Here is a 21,600-nt window from a genome sequence, read left to right on the forward strand (position 1 = left end):
AGGGAGCTTTGCCTTTGAATGCCTGGGGACACAAAGAGTGCACTTCTCTGGGACCCGGCGCGACCTCGGGCACAGCTCTGGGTGACTGCCCAGGGCAGCTCCTGGGAGCTGCAGTGTGCTCATGGCACACGTGGCACAGGGCTGAGGGTCATGGCACACACAGATGAGGGTCATGGCACACGTGGCACAGGGCTGAGGGTCATGGCAACATGGCTGAGGGACATGGCACACACAGGCACACGGCTGAGGGTCATGGCACACATGGCACACACAGCTGAGGGTTATGGGCACACAGCTGAGGGTCATGGCACACATGGCACGGGGCTGAGGGTCATGGCACGGGGCTGAGGGTCATGGCACACACAGCTGAGGGTCATGGCACACATGGGCACACGGCTGAGGGTCATGGCACACACAGCCAAGGGTCATGGCACACATGGGCACAGGGCTGAGGGTCATGGCACACACAGCTGAGGGTCATGGCAACATGGCTGAGGGACATGGCACACACAGGCACACGGCTGAGGGTCATGGCACACATGGCACACACAGCTGAGGGTCATGGCACACACAGCTGAGGGACATGGCACACACAGGCACACAGCTGAGGGCAGGGGGAGATGGGGCCCCGTGGACCTTGGGAGAGCATCAGGGCTCGTCCCCTCATCTCCGCAAAGCTTCGTGCAGAGCAGAGGGGCTCTGCTGGGCTAGACTGGGCAAAGCCTTGACCTAAAGCTCGGAGCTCTGGAGGGCTCTAAGGGGGCAGCAGCAGCTGGGCCTGGGGCTGTCTCTGAGCCCGGGCCGGGCCTCAGTCGGCCGAGACGGGCAGGGGCAGGAACAGGATCGCCTTCTGGCCGTAGTGAGTCCGCGGGCCCAGCTTGCTGTTCCCGTTCTTCTTCAGCCCCACAAACCAGTTCTTGTCCGCGTGCATTTTGGAGACGTAGGTGTTGTAATGGTTTTCCTCGAGCCTTTCCAGGAACAGGCACTCCTCACCCAGTAACTGCTGAAAGAGAGCCCGGGGAAGGGACAGTGAGCCGGGGGTGTTCCCGATGTGACAATCCCAGCCCAGCTCTGCCCCCTGAGATGCCATCCAGACCCACCTCTGAGACTTCCACGCCCCAGTAAAGCTCTTATTTAAACTGTGGGGTAGGTGTCCTTGATTTACTCCCCTGGGCCACTGCTGTAGCAGTCTGTGACCTGGGAATTTTAATTGCACTGACCAATCAGCCCCGTGCTCCGTTAGCTGCTCCTGGCCCTGGCTCCTGCTCTGGCCCTGAGCTGTGGTGGCAGCTGCAGCCTCAGAGAGCAGAACCACAATGGTTTGGGTTGCAAGGGACCTTAAAGACCATCGAGCTCCAGCCCTTTGCCACGGGCAGGGACACCTGCACTGGGGGCAGCTGCTGAGGGGCTGCAGAGCAGCTGCTGCTCCAGGTATCAAACTCAATATTTACCAAGTGCCAGGTCGGAAATACAGTATTTGTCAGAGGCAGGGCAGCAAACGGCATTATTTGCTAATTTATTTATGTCCCCCCAAAACAAAGCCAGATGCAGAGTGGCCTTGCAGCTGCCAGAACCACAAACAGAGCCTGGTTTGCATTGCCCAGCTGTGAGATGCCTGCAGCCTGCAGCCCTGCTCCTGCCCCATGCCAGGGGGTGCCCGCACCTACCGAGCCGTAGAGCAGCCCGTTGGTGTCCATGGCCAGGTACTGCCCCGACTGGGTGCTCTTGATGTGCACCACCCCCACGCTCTCTGCACTCAGCTGGAGCTGGACTGCAGCGGAAATAAAACAACAGCGCTGAAAGGAAAATAGCAAAAAAGGGGGAAAAAAGAGCTGCCAGGAAGTTTAGGGGGGTATTTTGTTGAAGTCTGGCTTATAAAGAGTTTATAGGAAACAGTACAGTGTGTAATAAAAGTGTCTCCTTGTACCCTCTTCTTCAAAGAAATCCCACAGCCATCCTTTAGGAACCAAAGACCAATTTTTCCCTTATTTTACATCAAAGGAAGGGCAGCCTTTTGGTTACGATGCTGGAATGGGACACAGGAGATTGGGGTTTTAATTCTGGCTCTAATTTACAAATTTCTCATGTGGTTTGACAAGACACTTAAGGAGTGACATATGAAGAAGTATTTTGAGAGCTACGCCAGGGATGGGCAGACTGCAGCCCCCTGATCCAAAGCATCCCACCCAGCTGTCTGCTGCAGCTGGATTTATCCAGAGCGTGGAGAATGGAGAATGGGGAAACAGAAAAGCCTGTGGCTGCAGTCACAGTGACTTGCAAATTCCAGCTCTTCCCAGTGATCGTTCCCATCTCGCAGGCAGCTTCTTTCCCTAAGATTTATAACAGCAATATTGAGGTTGGTTGGAATGAAGTATGAACGGATGTCTCGGCTCCAGCTCCTTCCTTCCTGTTTATATTTAATTTATTTATCCTTATTTAGATGAGGTAAAAGGCAGCGTTACCTCTTGGCCTGGTGGAGCACCCATTGCAGTGAAATCTTTGCTGTAATGGTTCACATTCTTCATTTCTGGCATTTCCTGCTCAGTAAATGATAGCTAATTAGGAAGTAGTGTGGGTGCAGGCTTGCTGGAATACTTGGCCTGGTTTAGGCTGGGAATGTGCACTGGGAAAACCCCAGCCCACCTGCATTCCCTGGGGTGTGCAGAGCTGGGACCCGGCCGAGGAGCAGCCCAGGGAGGAAAGAGGGAAATGGGATGAAAATGAGGATACTGTTCTAAAAACTGCCCCAGAGAGGGGAGGGAGGGACCCTCCTGCTGCCAGTGGGATGCTGAGGTTTTTGACCACAGGAGGAGGGACAACAGTGGGTCCAGAGGAGGGAGCTTGTGCACCAAATTCTTGCAGCTTCTCTTCCAGGTCTGTACAGAGATTTCCTTCCATGAAGTAATGGGATGAAAGCAGGAAAAGGAGACTTTTTGTAGAGATGAGCATGAGCTTCATCCTGAAGAATCTGCAGTGTCCAGGTAAAATTTCCTTCCATTCCTGGGTGCAGACTTGGAATGCCCATTAAGGGATGTAGGAAGTGGATCCTGGTGTGGGGCTGGGCAACAAAGGCTTAGAGAGTGACTCCTTCTGCTCTTCTTAGAGGTCCTCCCTGATGCTGAGGCCATTTAAGAGAAGAATAAGGATTCTTGATATTTGTCTGGAGCACAATGCACGTGAGCACAGGCAGTCTGCAGAGACTGGAAACTGCAGATGCAGCTGGAATGCTGCTGTCCCCACTGGCCTCCAATGAACCCTGGGTGCCCCTGTGCCTTGTCCCTCCCTGGGGCTGGCAGGTGCCTTCCCAGCTGGGTGACAATGTCCCACAGTGCCAGTCACGGCCTGGGCTGCTCCTCTTGCACACCAGGGAATGATCCTGAGTGGCTCCATGCTGTTCCAGGGGCAGCACCGTGGGCAGGCAGGGGTGCTCAGAGCAGGGTACCCCTCACCAAGGCTGCTCTGCTGGCACACAGCCCTTCCAGGAGTTTCCTCTGTAAATATTAGTGTATTCCTGTATCCCAGTTTATGAGCTCATTTACAGGAGGTTCCTTTCTGGCAGAGGTTTGCAAACGTGTGGCCCCGGGCCAGCAGCCAGGGAGGTGTGAGTGTGCTGGGATGCAGGACTGCCTGCCCTGGGGACCACGGCAAGGTGATGGACCTGCTTTTCCAGAGGGAAAGGGGCTGGGCTGGGTGACAGCAGCCACGCTGTGAGACAACAGCCTGGCCAGGGCACAGGAGTGGGCTCACGGCCTTGGTGGCTCCCCATGCCCCAGGAAATGCCAGCTCAACCCTGACCTCTCCTGATTCCAGCAAAACCCCTGGAAAATGCTGCAGAGATGCTGCCTGAGCTCATACCACCTCTCCTGGTGTGTCTGTGAGCCCAGCCCTGTCTCCTGCAGATCTCTGGGTCATCATCCAGCCTTTGCAGGGGTTTGAGGGTTATGTGCTGGGTTTATTCCTGCCTGGAGGCTGGAGCTGCACGCTGTGTTTACCCAGCCTCAGGGGGCTCATCTTCATCCTTTCCCCAGCACTGCCTCGTGCTGGGGAGGCAGTGTTTGTAATTAAAACTCGGCTCTAAACTGCCTGTCAGTAAAACAACAATAGCGAGAGGAAAGGTTAAGTTTGGGGGTGAAGCCACGTGTGTGCTTGTGGTTTAAAGAAAATAAAAGTGCTTTTCTTAGCACTTTGTAAGGCTGGCCTGGCTCCTCCCAGCCCTTCCTCCTAACGAGATAGGAGCCTGGCAGGTCCCAGTCCCCTTCCAGTAAATGTTCAGGATATGAACTGCTGCCAAGAGCCGAGGGAAGAGCCCAGCCCTGCTGCCCAGGGAGCCCTGCAGGAGCTTTGCTGCCTGGCCTGTCCAGCTCTCCTGGGCAGCAGGTTAAAAAATCCTCTGAAGAGCTTTTGGTAATGCAAGAGCACAAAAAGCATTAAATTCCCAATGATTCCTCGGTGGGACCAGTGGTGGGGTCTGCAGGAGCAGCTCCTCCCAGCAGAGGTGCCCGTGTGCCACGGGCTGGAGCCACCAGGGTCACTGACTGCAGGGGTGGGGACAGCTCAGGGGACAGCCTGGCCAGGGTGAGCTGGCCTGCGGCACACGGGTGACACTGCAGGGACAGCACAGAATGCCATGCGATGCTGTGGGGGTGCCAGGCTGCCCTGCCAGGGCCAGCGCCCTGTGTGAGCCAGCCCTGCTGTGCCCCTGTGCCTGCCTGCCGTGAGGTGCAGCAGGTTCAGCTCTGCAGATATCTATTGCTGGGCTCCATATCTACACCTGGACTGCACACCTGTCACACCTCTGGGCCCCCTGAGAGGTGTGCTTGTCCCCTGGAGGTGTGTCTGGGAGGTGTGTTTGGGAGATGTGTTTGCCCCTAGGAAGTGTGTGTGTCCCCTGGAGGTGTGTTTGGCCCTTGCAGGTGTGTTTGGCAGGCGTCTGTGTCCCCTGAAGGGTGTGTTTTTCCCCTGGTAGATGTGTTTACCCTCTGGAAGGTGTGTCTTTTCCCTGGAGGTGTGTTTGGGAGGTGTGTTTGCCCCCTGGTAGGTGTGTTTGTCCCCTAGAGGATGTGTTTATCCCCCGGAGGGTGTGTTTGCCCCCTAGAGGGTGTGTTTGTCCCCTGGCAGATGTGTTTGTCCCCTGGTAGGTGTGATTGTCTCCTGGAAGGTGTGTTTGTCCTCCTAGAGCTGTGTTTGTCCTCTGGAAGGTGTGTGTGTCCCCAGGCAGGTGTATTTGTCCCCTAGAGGATGTGTTTATCCCCCGGAGGGGGTGTTTCACCCCTGGAGGGTGTGTTTATCCCCTGGAGGTGTGTTTATCCCCTGGAGGTGGTTTGGCAGGTGTGTTTATCCCCCGGAGGATGTGTTTATCCCCCGGAGGGTGTGTTTCACCCCTGGAGGGTGTGTTTATCCCCTGGAGGTGTGTTTATCCCCTGGAGGTGGTTTGGCAGGTGTGTTTATCCCCCGGAGGATGTGTTTATCCCCCGGAGGGTGTGTTTACCCCTGGAGGGGTGTTTATCCCCTAGAGGTGTGTTTCACCCCCGGAGGGTGTGTTTATCCCCTGGAGGTGTGTTTGGCAGGTGTGTTTATCCCCCTGGAGGTGTGTTTATCCCCTGGAGGTGGTTTGGCAGGTGTGTTTATCCCCTGGAGGTGTGTTTTCCCCTGTCAAACACCTGCGGGTGCAGCCCCCACCCTCACCCCTCCCGTCCCCTCCCGGTGCTCACTGTGCAGGTCGCTGCGGTCGCGGGTGCCATCCACGGTGCCGTCGGGCAGGATGCGCAGGAAGTGCCCCCCGTTGCTGCAGTACAGCAGCTTCGGCTTCTTGTAGCTGCCCGCGGGCAGGTCGAACCTCTCCGTCAGGGCGCTGAAGGTGCTGATCTCCCCCTCGGCCATCCCGCAGCCGCTCCGGGGCCGGGCTGCAAGGGAGGCGACAGCAGGGTGACACCGAGGGCTGGCACACGCCGGCCTTTAAAGGCAGGCAGGCAGGCAGGGAGGAGGGGGAGCCGGGGGTCCCGCTGTGATTCACAGCCAAGGGATGCTCCCCCAGCCGGGTGGGGCTGGCCGGGAGGCACTCTGTCCTTTTTAATTTTATCGCAGTCAATTCTGTTTTTGTTCTCCTTTCTATTGACGTGCGTGCTAAAATTACACACCGGGAAAGGCAGTTTGAAAAAACAGCCCGTGTCTGATTGGAACCCACAGGAGGCGGGAAGGGAGCCCAGGTAAAACTCTCTCTCCACTATTATAACTCTCAAACACAATTAGGAGCAGGAATTGCAACACCCACTGCGTGTCAGGTAGTAAATATTGCTCATCCCTTGGCACTCTGCAGCTCACCTGCCCAGGACACGCTTGGAAAAGGTCAGGACACATGTTGGATGTGGTGGGAGATGGGCAGGGCAGGAGCCTTCACTGCCTGGGCTCAGCTGATTTACCCAGACACTGATCAACAGCCTTTGGAAATGGGAATTTTGAGTCCAGGATATGCCATGAGTCAGGCAGCAGCATCCCAGTGCCTAAAGAGGCTCCAGGAGAGCTGGAGAGGGGCTTTGGTCAAGGGTCTGGAGGGACAGGATAAGGGGAATTCCATTGCCAGAGGGCAGGGTTAGATGGGATTTTGGGAAGGAATCCTTCCCTGTGAGGGTGGGCAGGCCTGGCACAGGTGCCCAGAGCAGCTGGGGCTGCCCCTGCATCCCTGGCAGTGCCCAAGGCCAGGCTGGATGGGGCTGGAAGCAAGCTGGTCTGATGAAAGATCACATTGAAACCTCATTTGGCTGGAGTCTGTGGTACAGTCTGTGTTTAAGCAGATTCTGTGCCAAAGCCTGAAGGCATCACCAGACCAACCAAAGAAAGATGCTGTGGATGTTGGAGGCTGGGAAGTGAGAAGTGCTGTCACAGAAGTGCCATCACAGGTGGGGGCCAGAGTCCCAAGGACATTCCAGGTACGGTCATGTTTTCAGCCTTGACACTACATTTAAAATCCCCACAGATTCATCCTGCCTTTCATACACAGAGTTCTGTAGTGCTTGGGGAGAAGTGGATTTATGAACAGAAAAAGACATGGCACAGAACAACTCTAGATACAGGAACTTGCTTTAAATGTCATGTATTCCCACAGCTATACTATGGAAAATATTTTATAGTCACTGTTTATATGTGTTTATAGATTGTAAAAATGTCTCTCTAGGACTGAGCTGTGCTACTGGTGCGTTGGGATGGAGCCAGCACCTCACTGTGTGGGTTTGCTGTGGTGCTTGGGGTGCCCTGGCAGACACTGAGCACACACACTCACACACGTGTGCATACACACAGAATCTCCAAACACTCGGCTCTCAACTCTTTCGTATTAAAAAAAAATCTGCAAAAGCAGCTGCAAGAAGGGGAAACTACTCCTGGAAATTTCAACTCTTTAGTATTAAAAATAATCTGCAAAAGCAGCTGCAAGAAGGGGAAACTACTCCTGGAAATGGATCCCAGACTCCTGCAGAGAGTAAAAACCTCTGGAAGTTTTTAGCAAACCTCTGGATTGCTAAAAGGTGGATCCCTGGAGATAAAGAGCGTGGCTGCTGGTGAGAGCACCCCAGCCATGCACCAGCTCTGCCTCGAGCACAGACTCCAGCCCAGGCCCTCAGGTGCCCCATTTGACCCAGACTGGGATTTTGGGAGGTGCTTTCTGCAGTGACAGCCCCCAGCCCCCCTATTGCCACGAGGCTGGAGATGCAGCCTCAGGAGCTCTGTGCTCCTGGTGGTTTCCAGAGCAGGTGCTGCCAAACACACACTCAAAATCTTTGTTTAACACCATTGGAAGGTGAAATTATTTCCTAGAGTGTCTGGTCCCTACGTTTCTTTTTCTGTCAAGACAGCATACCTCTCATGTAGTTGAGTTTCCTTGCCAAGTGCCAGGCTGTCCCAGAAGGAAAGCCCCAGGTCACCCAGAATCTAGAACCAAAGCTTTTCGTCAAATTTCATCTGAGGGTAAAAGGCACCCAGAAGTCTCCTGGGTTGGTGATGGGTGCTACTGAGAAGCAAACATCCGGCTCCAAGGGCTCTGAGCAGGATCTGCAGCCAGGAGTGAGGAGCAGGCTGGATTCTACCACAGTCACCTCAGGGGCTGAGGGCATCTCCAGACAGCTTGAGCAGAGCAGCTCAACTGGAAACAGCTTCTTCGTCATCCCTGATTTCCTCTAAGGTTATTTGTGCTGGTTTTAGTGCTTGCCAGCTGCCCTGGGTGCCCCAGCAAAGCTCAATGAACACTTTTCCACTCCCCTTGTCGCCCCGTGCTAAAAACTATCGCTGTTCTCAGACTTTATGGCCATGGAGTTGTTCCTCTACAAACACCACCACTCATGGCCCTAGCATTATACTTTTGGCAGGAACACGTTAGGTTTTTATGGGAATTGAAAAGCTCGAGTGAGAGAGAGAACCTGAACCAAAGACAACATAAAGGGCCTTATTTCTTTGGGTAGGAGCCCAACAATGCTATTAAATAGCTCAAAGCAGAACAGAAAGCTCTCAAATATGCAAAGCAGAGACACCACACTCCAGTGGTTAGCTGGAAGAGAAAGGAAATGGAGAAAGGGAAATATTCCAAGAGGAGATGGCTGTAGGGGGCATGGCTGCTGCTGAGCTCTGACCCTGCAGGTCACACAGGACTGGATTTGGAGCTGGGCTGGAGCCTGTTTGTCCACGAGCAGCTGTGCTTGTGGCTCCCCTCTCCTCCAGCTCTGTGCTCAGCCTTGCTGTGCTGCCTGGGAGAAACCCCCAGCGAGGAGGAGTCCCTGGGAGCTGCAGCCAGGCACCTGCTCCAGGACAGCCCCAGCTCCACCCATGGCACAGGCAGCTCAGGGCACCCAGCTCTTCCTGCTGGATGGAGATGTCAGCACCCCAAAGGACCAGAAATCACTTCTGAAGGTAAAACAAGCCTTAAGAAGCGAGTTAAACGCGAATGTTCATTTTACCCAGGTCCTGCTGGGCCGTGGTGGCTGCGCTGTGCTGCTCCCTGCAGCTCTGAGGGCTGCAAGAGCTGCGAAATTCTGAGAAGTTTGGGGTCGGTTCCAAGCTTTATCACTGGCCAAACCAGTGGCTTTGATGTGAAATCCCAAACTCTGCGAGCATCTGACTGTGAGCACCGAGGGCTGGTTGTGCTGCCAAGATCAGGCGTGTGAGCCCTGGAATAACAGCACAGCTGGGAGCCAGGGGAGGAGGGGGACCTGTGCTCTCTGCTGTAAAACCGTGCAGGCTTCACCACACAGCACCTGTCTGCATGACAGAGGTGGTGTTGCTGCAGTGAGGGGGATTCCTAATGGTCCAAAAGTTTTTTGTATGTCAGAATTGCCAGGAATTTTTGTGGCTTGTTTTTTAAATGGCTCCTGTGGCATGGATTTAGTGGCCAGCCAAGACTCAACCCAGAGGTGGCCAGCTGAGGTGAGCCTTCTTTCCCTGGGTATGAAATACCTGGCTACTCATGGAGGAAAGCACAAGTATCTCACCCTCTGGGTTCAAACCAGATTGGATTGATTCAAATGCACCAAAATTGTCCTTGGCTTTGGACACAGTCTGTTTTGTAGGGTTGGAAAGGAATGTTCTGCATGGCCTCTGAGTGGCCACGGTGATGAAAAGTGCAGCTAATCACAGCTGTCATTTAGGTGATCAGCTAGAGATCACCCAGAGAGCTCCAGAGAGATGAGAAGCTGCTAAACCCAGGAGCCTCCTGAGGTTTTGTCCAGCTCTGGGTAATGAGATCAGTGTCTTGTGAACCTGGCTCTGGTGAGTTCAGTGGAAAGATTCCAGTTGGTTTCACTTTGGAAAGTGTTATTTTCTCCATTAAAGCAGAAATCCTGTTTGTTCCAGTGACTCAGCTGGGATCAGACACATCACCTCTGATGGGCTCCCTTCCCATTGCCACTGCAGCCACCTGAGCAGAACAGTCACTTCCCAGGCAGTTCAGACCCTCCATGTGGGAATGGAAGGCTCTTAGAACAGGTAGAATATTTTTAAGGAATTCAGGCTCTGAATTGTCTTTCCCAGGGGTTCCTGTGGGCTTTGGGGCAATCTGAGATCTACCTGGGCATGTGGAACAAACACCTCTCAGGGATTTTATTCATTGTACCTTTTAGAGAACCATTTAATGGGAAGGATTTCCTCATCCAGGAGAGGATAAGAGACCAGGCAGAGGTTTCCTCATGCTCTGGCTGCTGCAGGAGCAGCTCAGTGGGCCTGGGGTTATCACCAGGCTGCCTCCCCTCCCGAGGGCTGGCAGTGCAAGGCACAGCTCGAATTCCTTGGACTGTGCCTCCTCTCAGAAGGATTTAATAAATGATTAGGCAAAGCACATGATAAATATGTAATAGATCACTCTGAGTATCAGTGGAATGCTCTGGCTCGTTTCTAGGCTTGTTTATGGCCAGGTGATTTTATCTCTAGTGATGTGATTAACTGCTTAATGAAGTATTTATCAGCCAGGTTTTACCCTTTGCAAGTGGAATATGTTGTGTGAAGTGCAACCAAAAGCATAAAAATCAATTTAACTAATGCCTGCTGTCATCATCTGCTGCTCCCCAGCAGAAAACAGCCATTCCACTCAGTCCCCTGGATTTGTGGCAGGTAAAACAGGGGGGCTGCAGAGCTGAAACTCTGGCAGTTTCCTCAGTGTGTGTCACCAATGGCTGATCACACAGCAGCATCACGGGGGGACAGGGTTATCCCAGCCCTGTGCCCTCAGGGATGCCCAGGGGAAGGGATGCTCAGGGATTCCCATCCCTGCCTGAGCCAGGTGTGGCTTTTCCAGAGCTCTGGAACACCCCAGCTGCTGGGACAGCCAGTGCAACCTCTCACCAAGCTGGTGCTGTCTGTGGGGAGCAGGAAAACCAAAGGATCCTGACTTTCTAATTACCTCCCACCCACGGCCCCTCGCCATCCGGTGATTAACTTAATTGCAGTTCCAGCCCCAGAGCAGGAGCCCTGCCAGGAAGGCCATGTCCGTGTGTCCTGTCTGGGCTCAGAGCAAGAGCAGGACACGAGCAGGAGCAGCCCTGGCTGCACACAGACCCCACAGGTCCCCCTGCCCCTGCCCAGGGTCTGAGCCCTCCCTGCCAGGGCAGGCCGGGTGTGTGGAGCTGCTGGGTGGGCAGAGCACCTGCACAGAGAATGAGCAGAGCTCAGTCCTGCAGCTGGATGGGCTGGGGGATGTGCTGCTGCCAGGGGACACCTCTGCTTTGCAGCAGAGGCAACACAAGCACCCCGAGCTCCCCCTTCCCTCCAGGTGCCTTTTTCCCCTCCAAGCCTTGTGCCAAGCCTGGTGTAAAGCATCACCACCCCTGCTCCTGTGCTTTGCTGCCTCCCAGCACGCGGGGCTGGCTGGGAGCAGCCACTGACAGGTGAGTGACACCAGTGTCACCCCTGTCACCTGAAAAGGAGGGTGGCTCTGTGCTGCTGAGGACTCAGGGGTGATGCACCGGGCACAGGAAGCTTGGTTTGGGTTTGCCCCCTGGTCATGGGCAGGGCTGGGGGTGCCTCTCCTCCCTGGCTCTGCCTGTGCTTGGCTTCCCGGGAGAGGCACCGGGAGGGAGTGGAAACCATGGGAGACGCAGCGGATCAGGCGTGGCTGAAGTGTTTGTGGGGATGTGGGAATCCCCTGGGGGCAGGGGGCACGCCGTGTGCCCCTTGGCTCCTTCGGGGGGCCAGCAGGGGGGTCCCACCCTCCCTGCCGGGGACACTGCAGTGACCTGTCCACTGTCCCCATGCCTGCCACCCGCGCTGTCCGTGCAGGACGCCGGGCACAGAGCCAGACCACAGAGCCTGGCTGTGGCTGTCTGGGCTGGCGCTGCAGGTGTGGCTGCCCCGCACACCCACGGACGGACGGACGGACGGACGGCGCCGAATGACAAACTCCAGCCCAGAAACTCCCTCTGTGCTGTGAGTGCCGGCTGTGACCTGGCTCTGCTGTTGCACCGTGTCCCGTGTGAGCCCGGCAGTGCCAGCCCTGCTCAGGAGCCTGTCCCTCTGTCCTGGCAGCCTCTGCCAGCCCTCGGCGCCTCCCAGGCTGCTGCTGGTGCTCAGGGCAGGCGCTGGGATGAAGAGCAGGAGTGCTCACACGGGTCAGGCTGCCCCTCCTGCAGCTGGCCAAGAAGGGGGGCCAAGCCCAGCCGAGGGTTGGCTCCAGCTTCAAAACTGGGGCTGGAGTTTGGGCCCAGCCTTTAGAGCCTGTCCTGCCCCAGAGAGGCAGGGGATGCTGGAATCGAGGGTTCCCTCCCCAGGCCAAGTGAAAGCCCACATCCATCCTGCTGGTTAACCATCACTAGACATACCATGGCTCGGAAATGCAACTTCCTCCAGCACGGCCTCGGTCTGGGCTGTTCCAAGGAAAATCACTTGGTTTCTGGGCTCACCAAAGGCTCAGCAGTGATTTTCTCTGGAAATGTGCAGGCAGTTAGTGGTGTTCATCCTGCAGTGTTTGTGTAAGGGCTGTACAGCTGCTCTTTTTAACATCTAAGCAAGCCTGGCTGGAGGAATCCTGCTCTTAATTCTGTTGCCCAATGTCTTATTTTAAATTCAGTCTCCAGTACCCCTGGATAGCAGCTCCAGTTTTTTCCTCCAAGCTGCCTGAGTAAGGAGCTTAAGCTGTTGCTCAATAGCAGTGTGATAAAAGCTTCAGTTAATAATGGCTATTTCCAGGAAAATCCTCCAATAAATAATTTTCTTATCTGCATGACTTTGGGACTGGAGAAAACGCCTTCCAGTGAAAAGCAGCAGCATGCAGGAGTGGGCAAGGAGTGTTTCAGATGAAAGATCAGAGCAGGGCAAGCTCAGGGCTGAATCTTGCTAAAAGGAGATGAGTGGGTCAGCAAAAAAACTGGAATTAGTGTGGCTAAGTAGTCACTGGAGTAAACTAAGGAGAGCAGCTGTGCCTCTCCACCTCCTGTGGTCTAAAGGCAGACAGGTCACTGCTGGCCTGTGCTCTTCAGGCAGAAATGGGGGCATTCTTGTGGCAGTGGGTGGCTCTGGAGGCTCTCTGTGTGTCACCCTCAGCTCTGGCCTGGGAAGGAGCCCGAGCCACTCACTGGGACCTGCCAGGGCCCGTGGAAGGTGCAGCCCTAACTGTGCTCCTGCTGTCCCAGACGGGCACAGCCGTGCCCCTGCAGAGCTGGGCACCTGCCTGCTCCTTGCTGTGACAGGTGTGACCTCAGGCTGTGTGACAGCAGCAGCAGCAGGCAGTGCACGCTGCCCCGAGGAAAACAGAGCCTGCCTGGGTTTCCATGACAGAGCCCTGGGGGGAAGGGGATGAGTTTGGGTGCTCTCCTCCCCTTCCCATCTCTGTAAACAGCAGAGCACCACAAAGGGCACAAGGCTGCAATTTTAACAACCTGCTGAGGCTCAGCCCCTGAGGTTTCACCCACGCTGGCTATTTGCAGCCCCTGAGTGGGCAGTTCAGAGACACCACGGCCTTTGTTGTGCCCGTGTTTCCACAGCTGCTCTGGGGCCAGGCTGGCCCACGGGGATGCAGCCAAGGATCATGGAATCACAGGGTGGTCTGCCTTGGAAGGGACCCTAAAACTCATCCAGTGCCACCCCTGCCATGGCAGGGACACCTCCCACTGTGCCAGGCTGCTCCAGCCCTGTCCAGCCTGGCCTTGGCACTGCCAGGGGCAGCCAGACCTGCTGTGCTCTGATCCTTGTGATAAGACATAAAGATGCCCTGGACTGTCTAAGCGGAAAAAACACCCCACACTAAACCAAAAATGTTGGGGCTGCCAGGCAGAGTGTGGGGATCAGCAGCTGCTGTGCCCAGCTGGGGGTGCCACAGCCAGGATCCCACTGGGTTTTCACCTTTTCCTTGCTCGTGAGCTGCACATTCAGCCCTGCACTGGGATCCCCAGGGAGTGGCAGGGAGCAGATGGGTTGTGTGGCACTGAGCTCCCTGATCAGCATCATTTCCAGGGGTTTGTGGCGTGCAGAGTGTCTGGGATGGTCTGGAGTTCATCTCGGGGTGCACAGAGCAGGATTTGTCAGGTGAAGGTCTCCCCCTCCTGTCTGCCCCTGAGCGAGGATGGGAGCAGGAGGAAAACCACTCCTCAGGCTCCTGCTCCTGAGCACAGGACAGGGAATCCCAGTGTGCAGCTGGGGGAGCTGCCTGCCCGGCCCCTGGGCTGGGAATGCCTGTGGGACCACCAGGGTGGCAGCTGTGCCCCTCACAGGGGTCTCTGCCAGGCTGGCTCCACCCTGGAGGGCTCTAACAGACCTGGGCAGGTGGCACTTGGGGACACGGGTTAGTGGTGGCCTTGGCAGTGCTGGGGGAATGGTTGGGCTCGATTTGAGAGGGTTTTGTAAACGAAACAGCTCCTGGGTGCTGTGATTGTGCAGGAACAGGGTCCCTGCACAGGTGAGGGCTGGCAAGGCTGGTCTGCAGGTGGGACAGGCAGATTCACCAGCCCTGGAGCTCTGGAAAGGAAAGATCCCAGCTCAAGGCTGACACCCAGGTCTAAATTAAGAGGCAGGAGCAAGGACAGACTTTGTGAGCACAGCGGGCCGTGAGTCATGGGTGAACTGTGTGCCCAGACTGCTGTGGGCAGCGGGCAGATCCCTGGGAGGATGGCTCAGGGCAGACAACAGCCCTCCCAGAAGGAGGCTGAAGGGGACAAAAGGGTTTTAGATGCCATGCCATGAGTCAGTGGCACCTGGGCACAGCAGCAGCCTGGCTCCCACAGCCTGTGAACCCTTTCTGCCCTGTCCTCGGGGACAGCTGCCAGGCTTTGGTGCTGTGGGCTTGGATTGCCTGGGGGATCCCAGCTTGCTCCTTTCCCCTCTCAGTCTGCTGCTCTCCCTGGGCAAGGGAGGGAGTCTGGGGGTGGGGAAAGCACAAACAGGAGGGGAAAGGGGTTCTGAGCTCACTCCTGGGTTCAGCCCCAGCAGAATGGGGGTTGGTACCTAATTAAAACAGAGGCCAGGCTTTAAGCTGGACCGTGGGTGCATGTTAATGATGCTCTGCTGGGGTTAGTGGGACTTTATTTAGCACTGGCTGTGTGTTAGCTGTTCTGCAAGGGAAGTCCTAAATATTGACCTTGGCACTGTCAGAGTCTGTCTCAGCCTTTCTCTGCCACCTTCACCAGATGGAAATGAAGCACTTTTGTTGTTCAAGGTTTTAGAGGGAAAGGCAGGACCTGTGGCAGACAGGTTTGTCACTGAGATGCCAGGTGCAGACTGTCCCTGCCTCCTCAGGAGGCCAGAGCTGCCTGGAGCCCAGGCACGAGCACAAGTGCCATCCCTTGGTGGGCAGTGCCACCCGCCCCGTTAAACACTGACAGAGTTTGGGCAATGCAAACCCTGCAAGGCACCCATTGCTGCTGCAGCTGCTCTGCATGGCCCTGGCCCCTGCTCTGCTTCTCCAACAGCTTCAAACAGCAGATTCTGGTGCTGGGAACAAGGGAAGGATTAGGAACTGAGCACCGAGCCAGGCACCTTTCAGATGGGGCAGAGGGAGCATTCCTGCATCAGCAGAGACCAGACAAAGGCATCACTGAACTGCTCATCAACAAATCCTTCTGCAAAGAGATTCTGATGTGAGGTTTCTCTTTGAAAGACAGACCCAGCCCCCACGATAATCCCCAATAGCTCTGCAGGGACAGACAATGCACACAGGATGCCCAAAATGCCCCAGCTGTGAGTCAGTGCCTGCTGTGCCCAGCAGGGACAAGTGCTGGTACCCAGGGCAGCCTGGGAGGTCAGGGCAGCCTTCACCTCCCTGGAATATACATTTATTTTCAGGGAATATTTACTAAAAGGGTTTGTATGATCCAGTGCAAGAGCTAATGTGCTGATGTGTTTTGAGGGCAATAAATGGGAAAAAAAAAAAAAAAGGAGATGGAATAAGCAAGGAAGACTGAAAGAGAAATGGAGGCTAAAGGTGAGGAGTCACAAGGAATTGGAATCACAGGGTTGGGAGGAAAATAAGTAAAGGCAGAGGAGTGCAAGAGAAAAAAAGGTTGATCAGAAATAAAAACAGGGACAGAAAAAATAGAGGCTGCAAAAGGGTAGAGGGCCAAGAAAGTGTGGGAGGGGGAAAGAAATGCAGAGACTGAAAAGGGCAGGAGGCCAAAATAAAGTGGGAGGCCAAAGGAAAAGTAGAGAGAAAAAAAGTGGAGGGTGAAAAGGGGTGGGAGGCTGAAGAGGCACATGGGACATACGGGAAGGCCTGCCCAGAGAGGGGTCTAAAGTTTAATGGGTTCCTCAGGCAGGACAATGTCCAATTGTTCTCCCTGCACACCGGGGCAGCCCAGCTTCCTCCCTGCCTGGAGCTGCAGGAACACAGACTCTGAATTTGGGATGGACTCTGTGCCTGCAGGAACACACACTCTGGGTTTGGGATGGACTCTGGGGCTGCAGGAACACACACTCTGGGTTTGGGATGGACTCTGGGGCTGCAGGAACACACACTCTGGGTTTGGGATGGACTCTGTGCCTGCAGGAACTCTCTGGGTTTGGGCTGGACACTGCTCTGCCCCAGCCAGACCCCGAGCTCTGCAAGCCCTCTGGATAAACTTTCCTTCCCAGCTCCACCCCAGCCCAGAGGATCAACCTTTCCTCCCTTGCTCCCTGAATGACTTTGGCCTTCCTCCCACTGCTGAGACCTTGATCTTCCTCCCAGCTGAGGCAGCCCCTGGTGCAGCTGGCTCTGGATCTTTGTCCTTGCTCCCAACCAGCTGAGCCAGGGCCCCACGGTGCCTGGTGGGGACAGGGGCAGGGAGGGACAGGGACAGGGGCAGGGAGGGGACAGGGACGGGACAGGGATGGGACAGGGACAGGGACAGACACAGGGGCAGGGACAGGAGCAGGAGCAGGGACAGGCACAGGGGCAGGGACAGGCACAGGGACAGGGACAGGGACAGGGACAGGGACAGGGACAGGGACAGGGACAGGGACAGGGACAGGGACAGGGATGGGACAGGGACAGGGACAGACACAGGGGCAGGGACAGGAGCAGGGACAGGAGCAGGAGAAGGGACAGGCACAGGGGCAGGGACAGACACAGGGGCAGGGACAGGAGCAGGGACAGGGGCAGGAGAAGGGACAGGAGCAGGGAGCTGCTGCTGCCCTCCACATCCCTTCACCTTTGCTAAAAGTCCCAAAGGAGCCAGGAGGCTGCGGGTGCTGCCAGGGGAAGGGGTGGTGGGGACATGTGGCCCCGGGGCTGTGCAGAGTCTCAGCCTGACACCTGCACCCCCAGCTGGGGAGATCCGAGCTGCAGAAATTTGTGTTTGGCATCTTTGTTTGGCTGAGAGCAGCTCACCTTTAGCCTCCATTTCTCTTTTAGTCTTCTTTGCTTATTTCATCTCCTTTTTTTTTCATTTTTTTGCCCCTTTATTGCCCTCAAAACACATTAGCACTTGCACTGGATCTTACAAACCCTTTTAGTAAATATTCCCTGAAAATAACTGTATATTCCAGGGAGGCAAAGGCTGCCCTGACCACCGAGGCTGCCCTGGGTACCAGCACTTGTCCCTGCTGGGCACAGCATGCTCAGAGCTGGTGATGAGGGGTTTTGGGTGTCAGGGCCATCAGGATAACCCCTGTGGTGTCATTTCAGTCATAAATCAGAATCACCACAGAATGGTTTGGGTTGGCAGGGACCTGAAAGCCCACCCAGCTCCATCCCTGCCATGGCAGGGACACCTTCCACATCCCAGGCTGCTTCACCCTGTCCAGCCTGGCCTTGGCACTGCCAGGGATGGGGCATCCCTAATCATACTTAATTGCCCAGAGAAGCTGTGGCTTCCCCAAACCATTCTAAGGTTCTGTGATTTATTTATTTTGCATCAAAAATGAACTATTTATAGTGCTGTGTCACTGCGACAATTTTCCTTTCTGTTTGTTGTTCTGTCTGATTGGGTTTTTTTTAGTTTGTTTGGTTTGTTTTCTTTTTAATGGTCCAAATATTGTGTTTTGCCATTTCAAATATTTGGGGTTTAGTCTATTTCTATTCAAATCCTGATCTAGGCTTCTTCTACCCAGAGCTTCAGGTGAATTTGCAGCAATTTGGAGACTGTCATTTGGATGATGCTCCCATCCCCGAGCCACTCCTCCCTCCCAGGATTTGGGGGCACCTGCAGGGATTTTGGGGGTTTTGTCCCAGCTGGGGGCAGCAGCACGGTGCCCCCCTGAAGCTGTCCCTGGGAAGGGCCCTGCTGCCCCAGCACAGCCCGACCCTGCCCGGGGAGCCTCCCTCTGCCCCCGGCCCCGGGCACCCCGGGACCCCCGAGCCTGCAGGGGAACCCCAGAGCACCCGGGGACCCCCGAGCCTGCAGGGGGAACTAAGAGCCTGCAGGGGAACCCAGAGCCTGCAGGGGGGACCCAGACTCTGCAGGGGGGACCCCTGCCCTGGACATTTGTGAGCATCCCGTGGGGCTCCGGGGGGCTGTCAGGGATCCCGTGGGGTGTCAGGGATCTTGTGGGGCTCTCAGGGATCCCGGGGTGCTCCGTGGGGTTCTCATGGATCCCGTGGGGCTCTCATGGATCCCGTGGGTTCTCAAGGATGCCGTGGGGCTCCGGGGAGCTCTCCGGGATCCCGGGGGGCTCAGCCCCGCTCCTGCTGCCCCGCCGCCCCCCGCACCTACCGGCGGCTGCGCGGCGCTCCGGCTGCGGCTCCCGAGGGCGCGGGGAGGAGCGGGACGGAGCGAGCGGGGATGCTGAGGATGAGGAGGAGCTGCCTCGGGGCGGGAGGATGCGGGGGAAGGAGGGGGAGGCTGGTCGCACCCACCCCCCCGGGGGCCGGCCACCTGCAGCACCGCCGGGCACGGGCGGCGCAGGGGCGGCGGCTGCGGCTGCAAAACCCCCGGAGCCGGGGCAGCATCGCCCTTCCTGCCCCTTCCTGCCCCTTCCTGCGGCTGGCAAACCCCCGGAGCCGGGGCAGCATCGCCCTTCCTGCCCCTTCCTGCCCCTTCCTGCGGCCCAGGACATTCCTGCGGCTCTGCGTGTCTCGGTGCCCTCCGGGAAAGCGACGAGCTCCCTCACCCCAGTGAGCCCAGAGCGCCCCGGGCAGCGGGGACGGCGTCCCTGACCTCCCCCGGGGTCCCTGCCCGCCCCGGAGGGTCCTTGCCATCCCCATGGAGGTTCCTGCCATCCCTAGGGGGGTCCCTGCCATCCCATGGGGTCCCTGCCCTCCCCGGGGCTGTGCCGGGCACGGCCGCGTTCCGCTGGCACCGGGCGAGCTTGGCCTTAAAAGCCGAAGCGCTCGGGAGCGCTGTCAGGAGGATGAAATGCAGCTCCGTGTCCCCAGGGACGGGCCGGAGCCTGCTGGCCCTGCTGGCCCTGCTGGCCCTGCCCCGGCTGGGGTCCCGGGTGGGCTCGGGGTGTGCCAGGGTGGGCTCGGGGCTCGGGGGGTGGGTGCAGATTGGGGTGCGGGGTGCGAGGTCGCTGCAGCAGCCCTGACGAAGCAGCCCTAATGAAGCAGCCCTAATGAAGCAGCCCTAATGAGGCACTAATGAAGCACGGACGGGGCCGGGCGGGGATTTCAGCGCTTGGCCGGGCTCCACGGGCCCTTTGATGCGGCGATGTTCAGGCTGCGTTATCTAAAGCTCGCTCGGAGCTGGCTCTGGCGGCGGCTCACGTGGAGCCAGCGTGTTTGGACAGGCATTCCGGCTGGAAATGCCCGCAGACGTTTGGATAAAACATTCCCGAGCTGGCCGTGGTTCCCAGGGCCTGCTGGGGACAGCTCCTAGGTGGATTCAGAGCTTCCCGGATATATCAATATACTTTTTGTTTCCCCCTTTATTTTTAAGAATCCCGCCCAAGATTTCATCTTGCTTTTTCAGAAAATAAAAAAATAGGTATAGCCAAACATCCCTGAATCTAACAGAAGAGCAGGCCTGGCTTTGCCTCAGGCTCTCCTGGACTGATGGGGTTTGTGAGGCTGTGGGGAAGGTTTGGAGATGCTGGTCCATTTTCTCACTCCTGCAGCCCAGCCCTCCCCACTCCCAGGGCAGCAGCCCTGCTTTGCAGGCGGTGTCCTGCCAAATTTGTGTCCTTTCTGCCTGTCCCCAAGGCCGATGGCCTCGGGATGGAGCCAAGAGCCCGAGCAGCGCAGACACAGAGCAAACACGGGCTTGGGCAGCGCCGGGCTCGGCCGAGAGGAGGCTCGGCCAAAACCCAGGCACGGACCTGCTGCAGCGGCCCCGGCCCTGCACCGAGAGCCAGAGGGATGGGGACACTGCAGGGGTGGGGACACCGCAGGGATGGGGACACTGCAGGGGTGGGGACACTGCAGGGGTGGGGACACTGCCCGGGACACTGCAGGGATGGGGACACTGCAGGGATGGGGACAGAATGGAAATGGGGAACACTGCCAGCGTGGGGACACTGCAGGGATGGGGACACTGCAGGGATGGGGACACTGCAGGGGTGGGGACACTGCAGGGATGGGGACACTGCGGGGGTGGGGACACTGCAGGGGTGGGGACACCGCAGGGATGGGGACACTGCGGGGGTGGGGACAGGATGGAAATGGGGAACGCTGCAGGGGTGGGGCCCGTTCAGGGGTGGGGGCACTGCCTTGGCAGCAGCTCTGTCCCCCCTGCCCTCCCCAGCCCAGCCCTGCCTGGGCAGTGCCAGCAGCACCTGCAGCAGGTGCCTGTGCTGTTTCTCAGCTCTCGGGGTGAATTTGATGGGTGCTGCTGCTCCAGTTCCTCTCCTGTCCTTGCCTGTGGTAAGGAGCCTGCTCTCCTCACGGCCCCCAGTCCCAGCAGTAAGAGCTGCTGTTGGAAGCAGTGAGCAATGAACCACGGAGCCCGAGGAGGCTGCAGGTGCTGCCCTGCTGGCCCCAGGCACGCAGGCAGTCCTGTGAGGGCAGCCGAGCCCCAGCCCCGCTGTCCTGGCAGCTCCTCATCCCCCAAACCACCCAAGCGAAACTTCCTGCACGTTTAGAGCGAGACCCTCGAGATCCTCCAGCCCTGCTTTGGTTCCATCCCTCCTGAATGATGGTCCTGGGGCACTGGGCGGGCACGGCTCAGCCCAGAACGGGCTGGAACAGAGCCCCTCCTGCTCCTGCCAGCCGCAGAGCCGGGGCAGAGGAAAGGAAACCCCGGCTCTGCCCAGCACCACACACATGGACGGGCTGCTGAGGAGCTGGGGAGCCAGGAACCTGCGGGAAAGCGCTGCCAAGCCCCGGGAATCCTTGGCGCTGTGCCAGGGTGGGAAGTGCGGGATGCTGGAAAAGGCACTCACCTGGGGAGGAGCGGGTGCGCAGGGCTGGCCGCTGGGGCTGACCCGCCCGGGGAGGGCAGCGATGTGCCGGGGTCACCCTGCCCCTCGCTCCACCTCCCGAGCCCGCCGGGGGCACAGCCCGGCCCCTCGCAGCGCCCGCGGAGCCCCGGGCCGGGCACGGGCACCGGGAGGGCTCCGGGTCCCGGGCTGGCACTGCCCGCTCCGCACCCGCGCAGGACGGGGCACTGTGGATGGATTCTCCTTCGCCTCGCTATTTTTTTCCTCTCATGTGATCTTGTTTTTGGACGGCTATTTTGGGGCTGGACTCCAGCCCAGGTGAAAGACAAGGATTGAATCCAGCCTCCCCCTTCCCGGAGGCGCTCCCAGGACCTCTGCCCGCCCGGCGGCGGCTCGGGGACAAACCCT

At 57.3% G+C, this 21,600-nt stretch overlaps 1 protein-coding gene across 5 annotated transcripts; it reads right to left on the reverse strand.

The window, feature by feature from the left end:
• Positions 1-362: 362 nt before the first annotated feature.
• FGF1 (fibroblast growth factor 1) lies at positions 363-21,452 on the reverse strand. Of its 5 annotated transcripts, none has more exons than XM_039701357.1 (4): positions 18,591-19,052; positions 5,712-5,903; positions 1,668-1,771; positions 363-1,000 (listed from the first exon to the last, which is right to left on the reverse strand). In XM_039701357.1, the coding sequence occupies exons 1-4, from the start codon at positions 18,931-18,933 to the stop codon at positions 809-811; spliced, it is 831 nt and encodes a 276-aa protein (XP_039557291.1). In that variant the 5' UTR covers positions 18,934-19,052; the 3' UTR covers positions 363-808. The 5 variants fall into 5 exon arrangements, with proteins under 5 accessions (XP_039557291.1, XP_039557290.1, XP_039557294.1 ...); XM_039701356.1 differs by having other exon boundaries at positions 371-1,003; positions 18,591-19,043; XM_039701360.1 differs by lacking the exon at positions 18,591-19,052 and adding an exon at positions 21,196-21,452 and having other exon boundaries at positions 373-1,003.
• Positions 21,453-21,600: the final 148 nt, after the last annotated feature.

The sequence above is a fragment of the Passer montanus genome, unplaced genomic scaffold (genome assembly GCF_014805655.1).
Source record: "Passer montanus isolate IOZ18808 unplaced genomic scaffold, ASM1480565v1 scaffold15, whole genome shotgun sequence".
Lineage (NCBI taxonomy): Eukaryota > Metazoa > Chordata > Aves > Passeriformes > Passeridae > Passer > Passer montanus.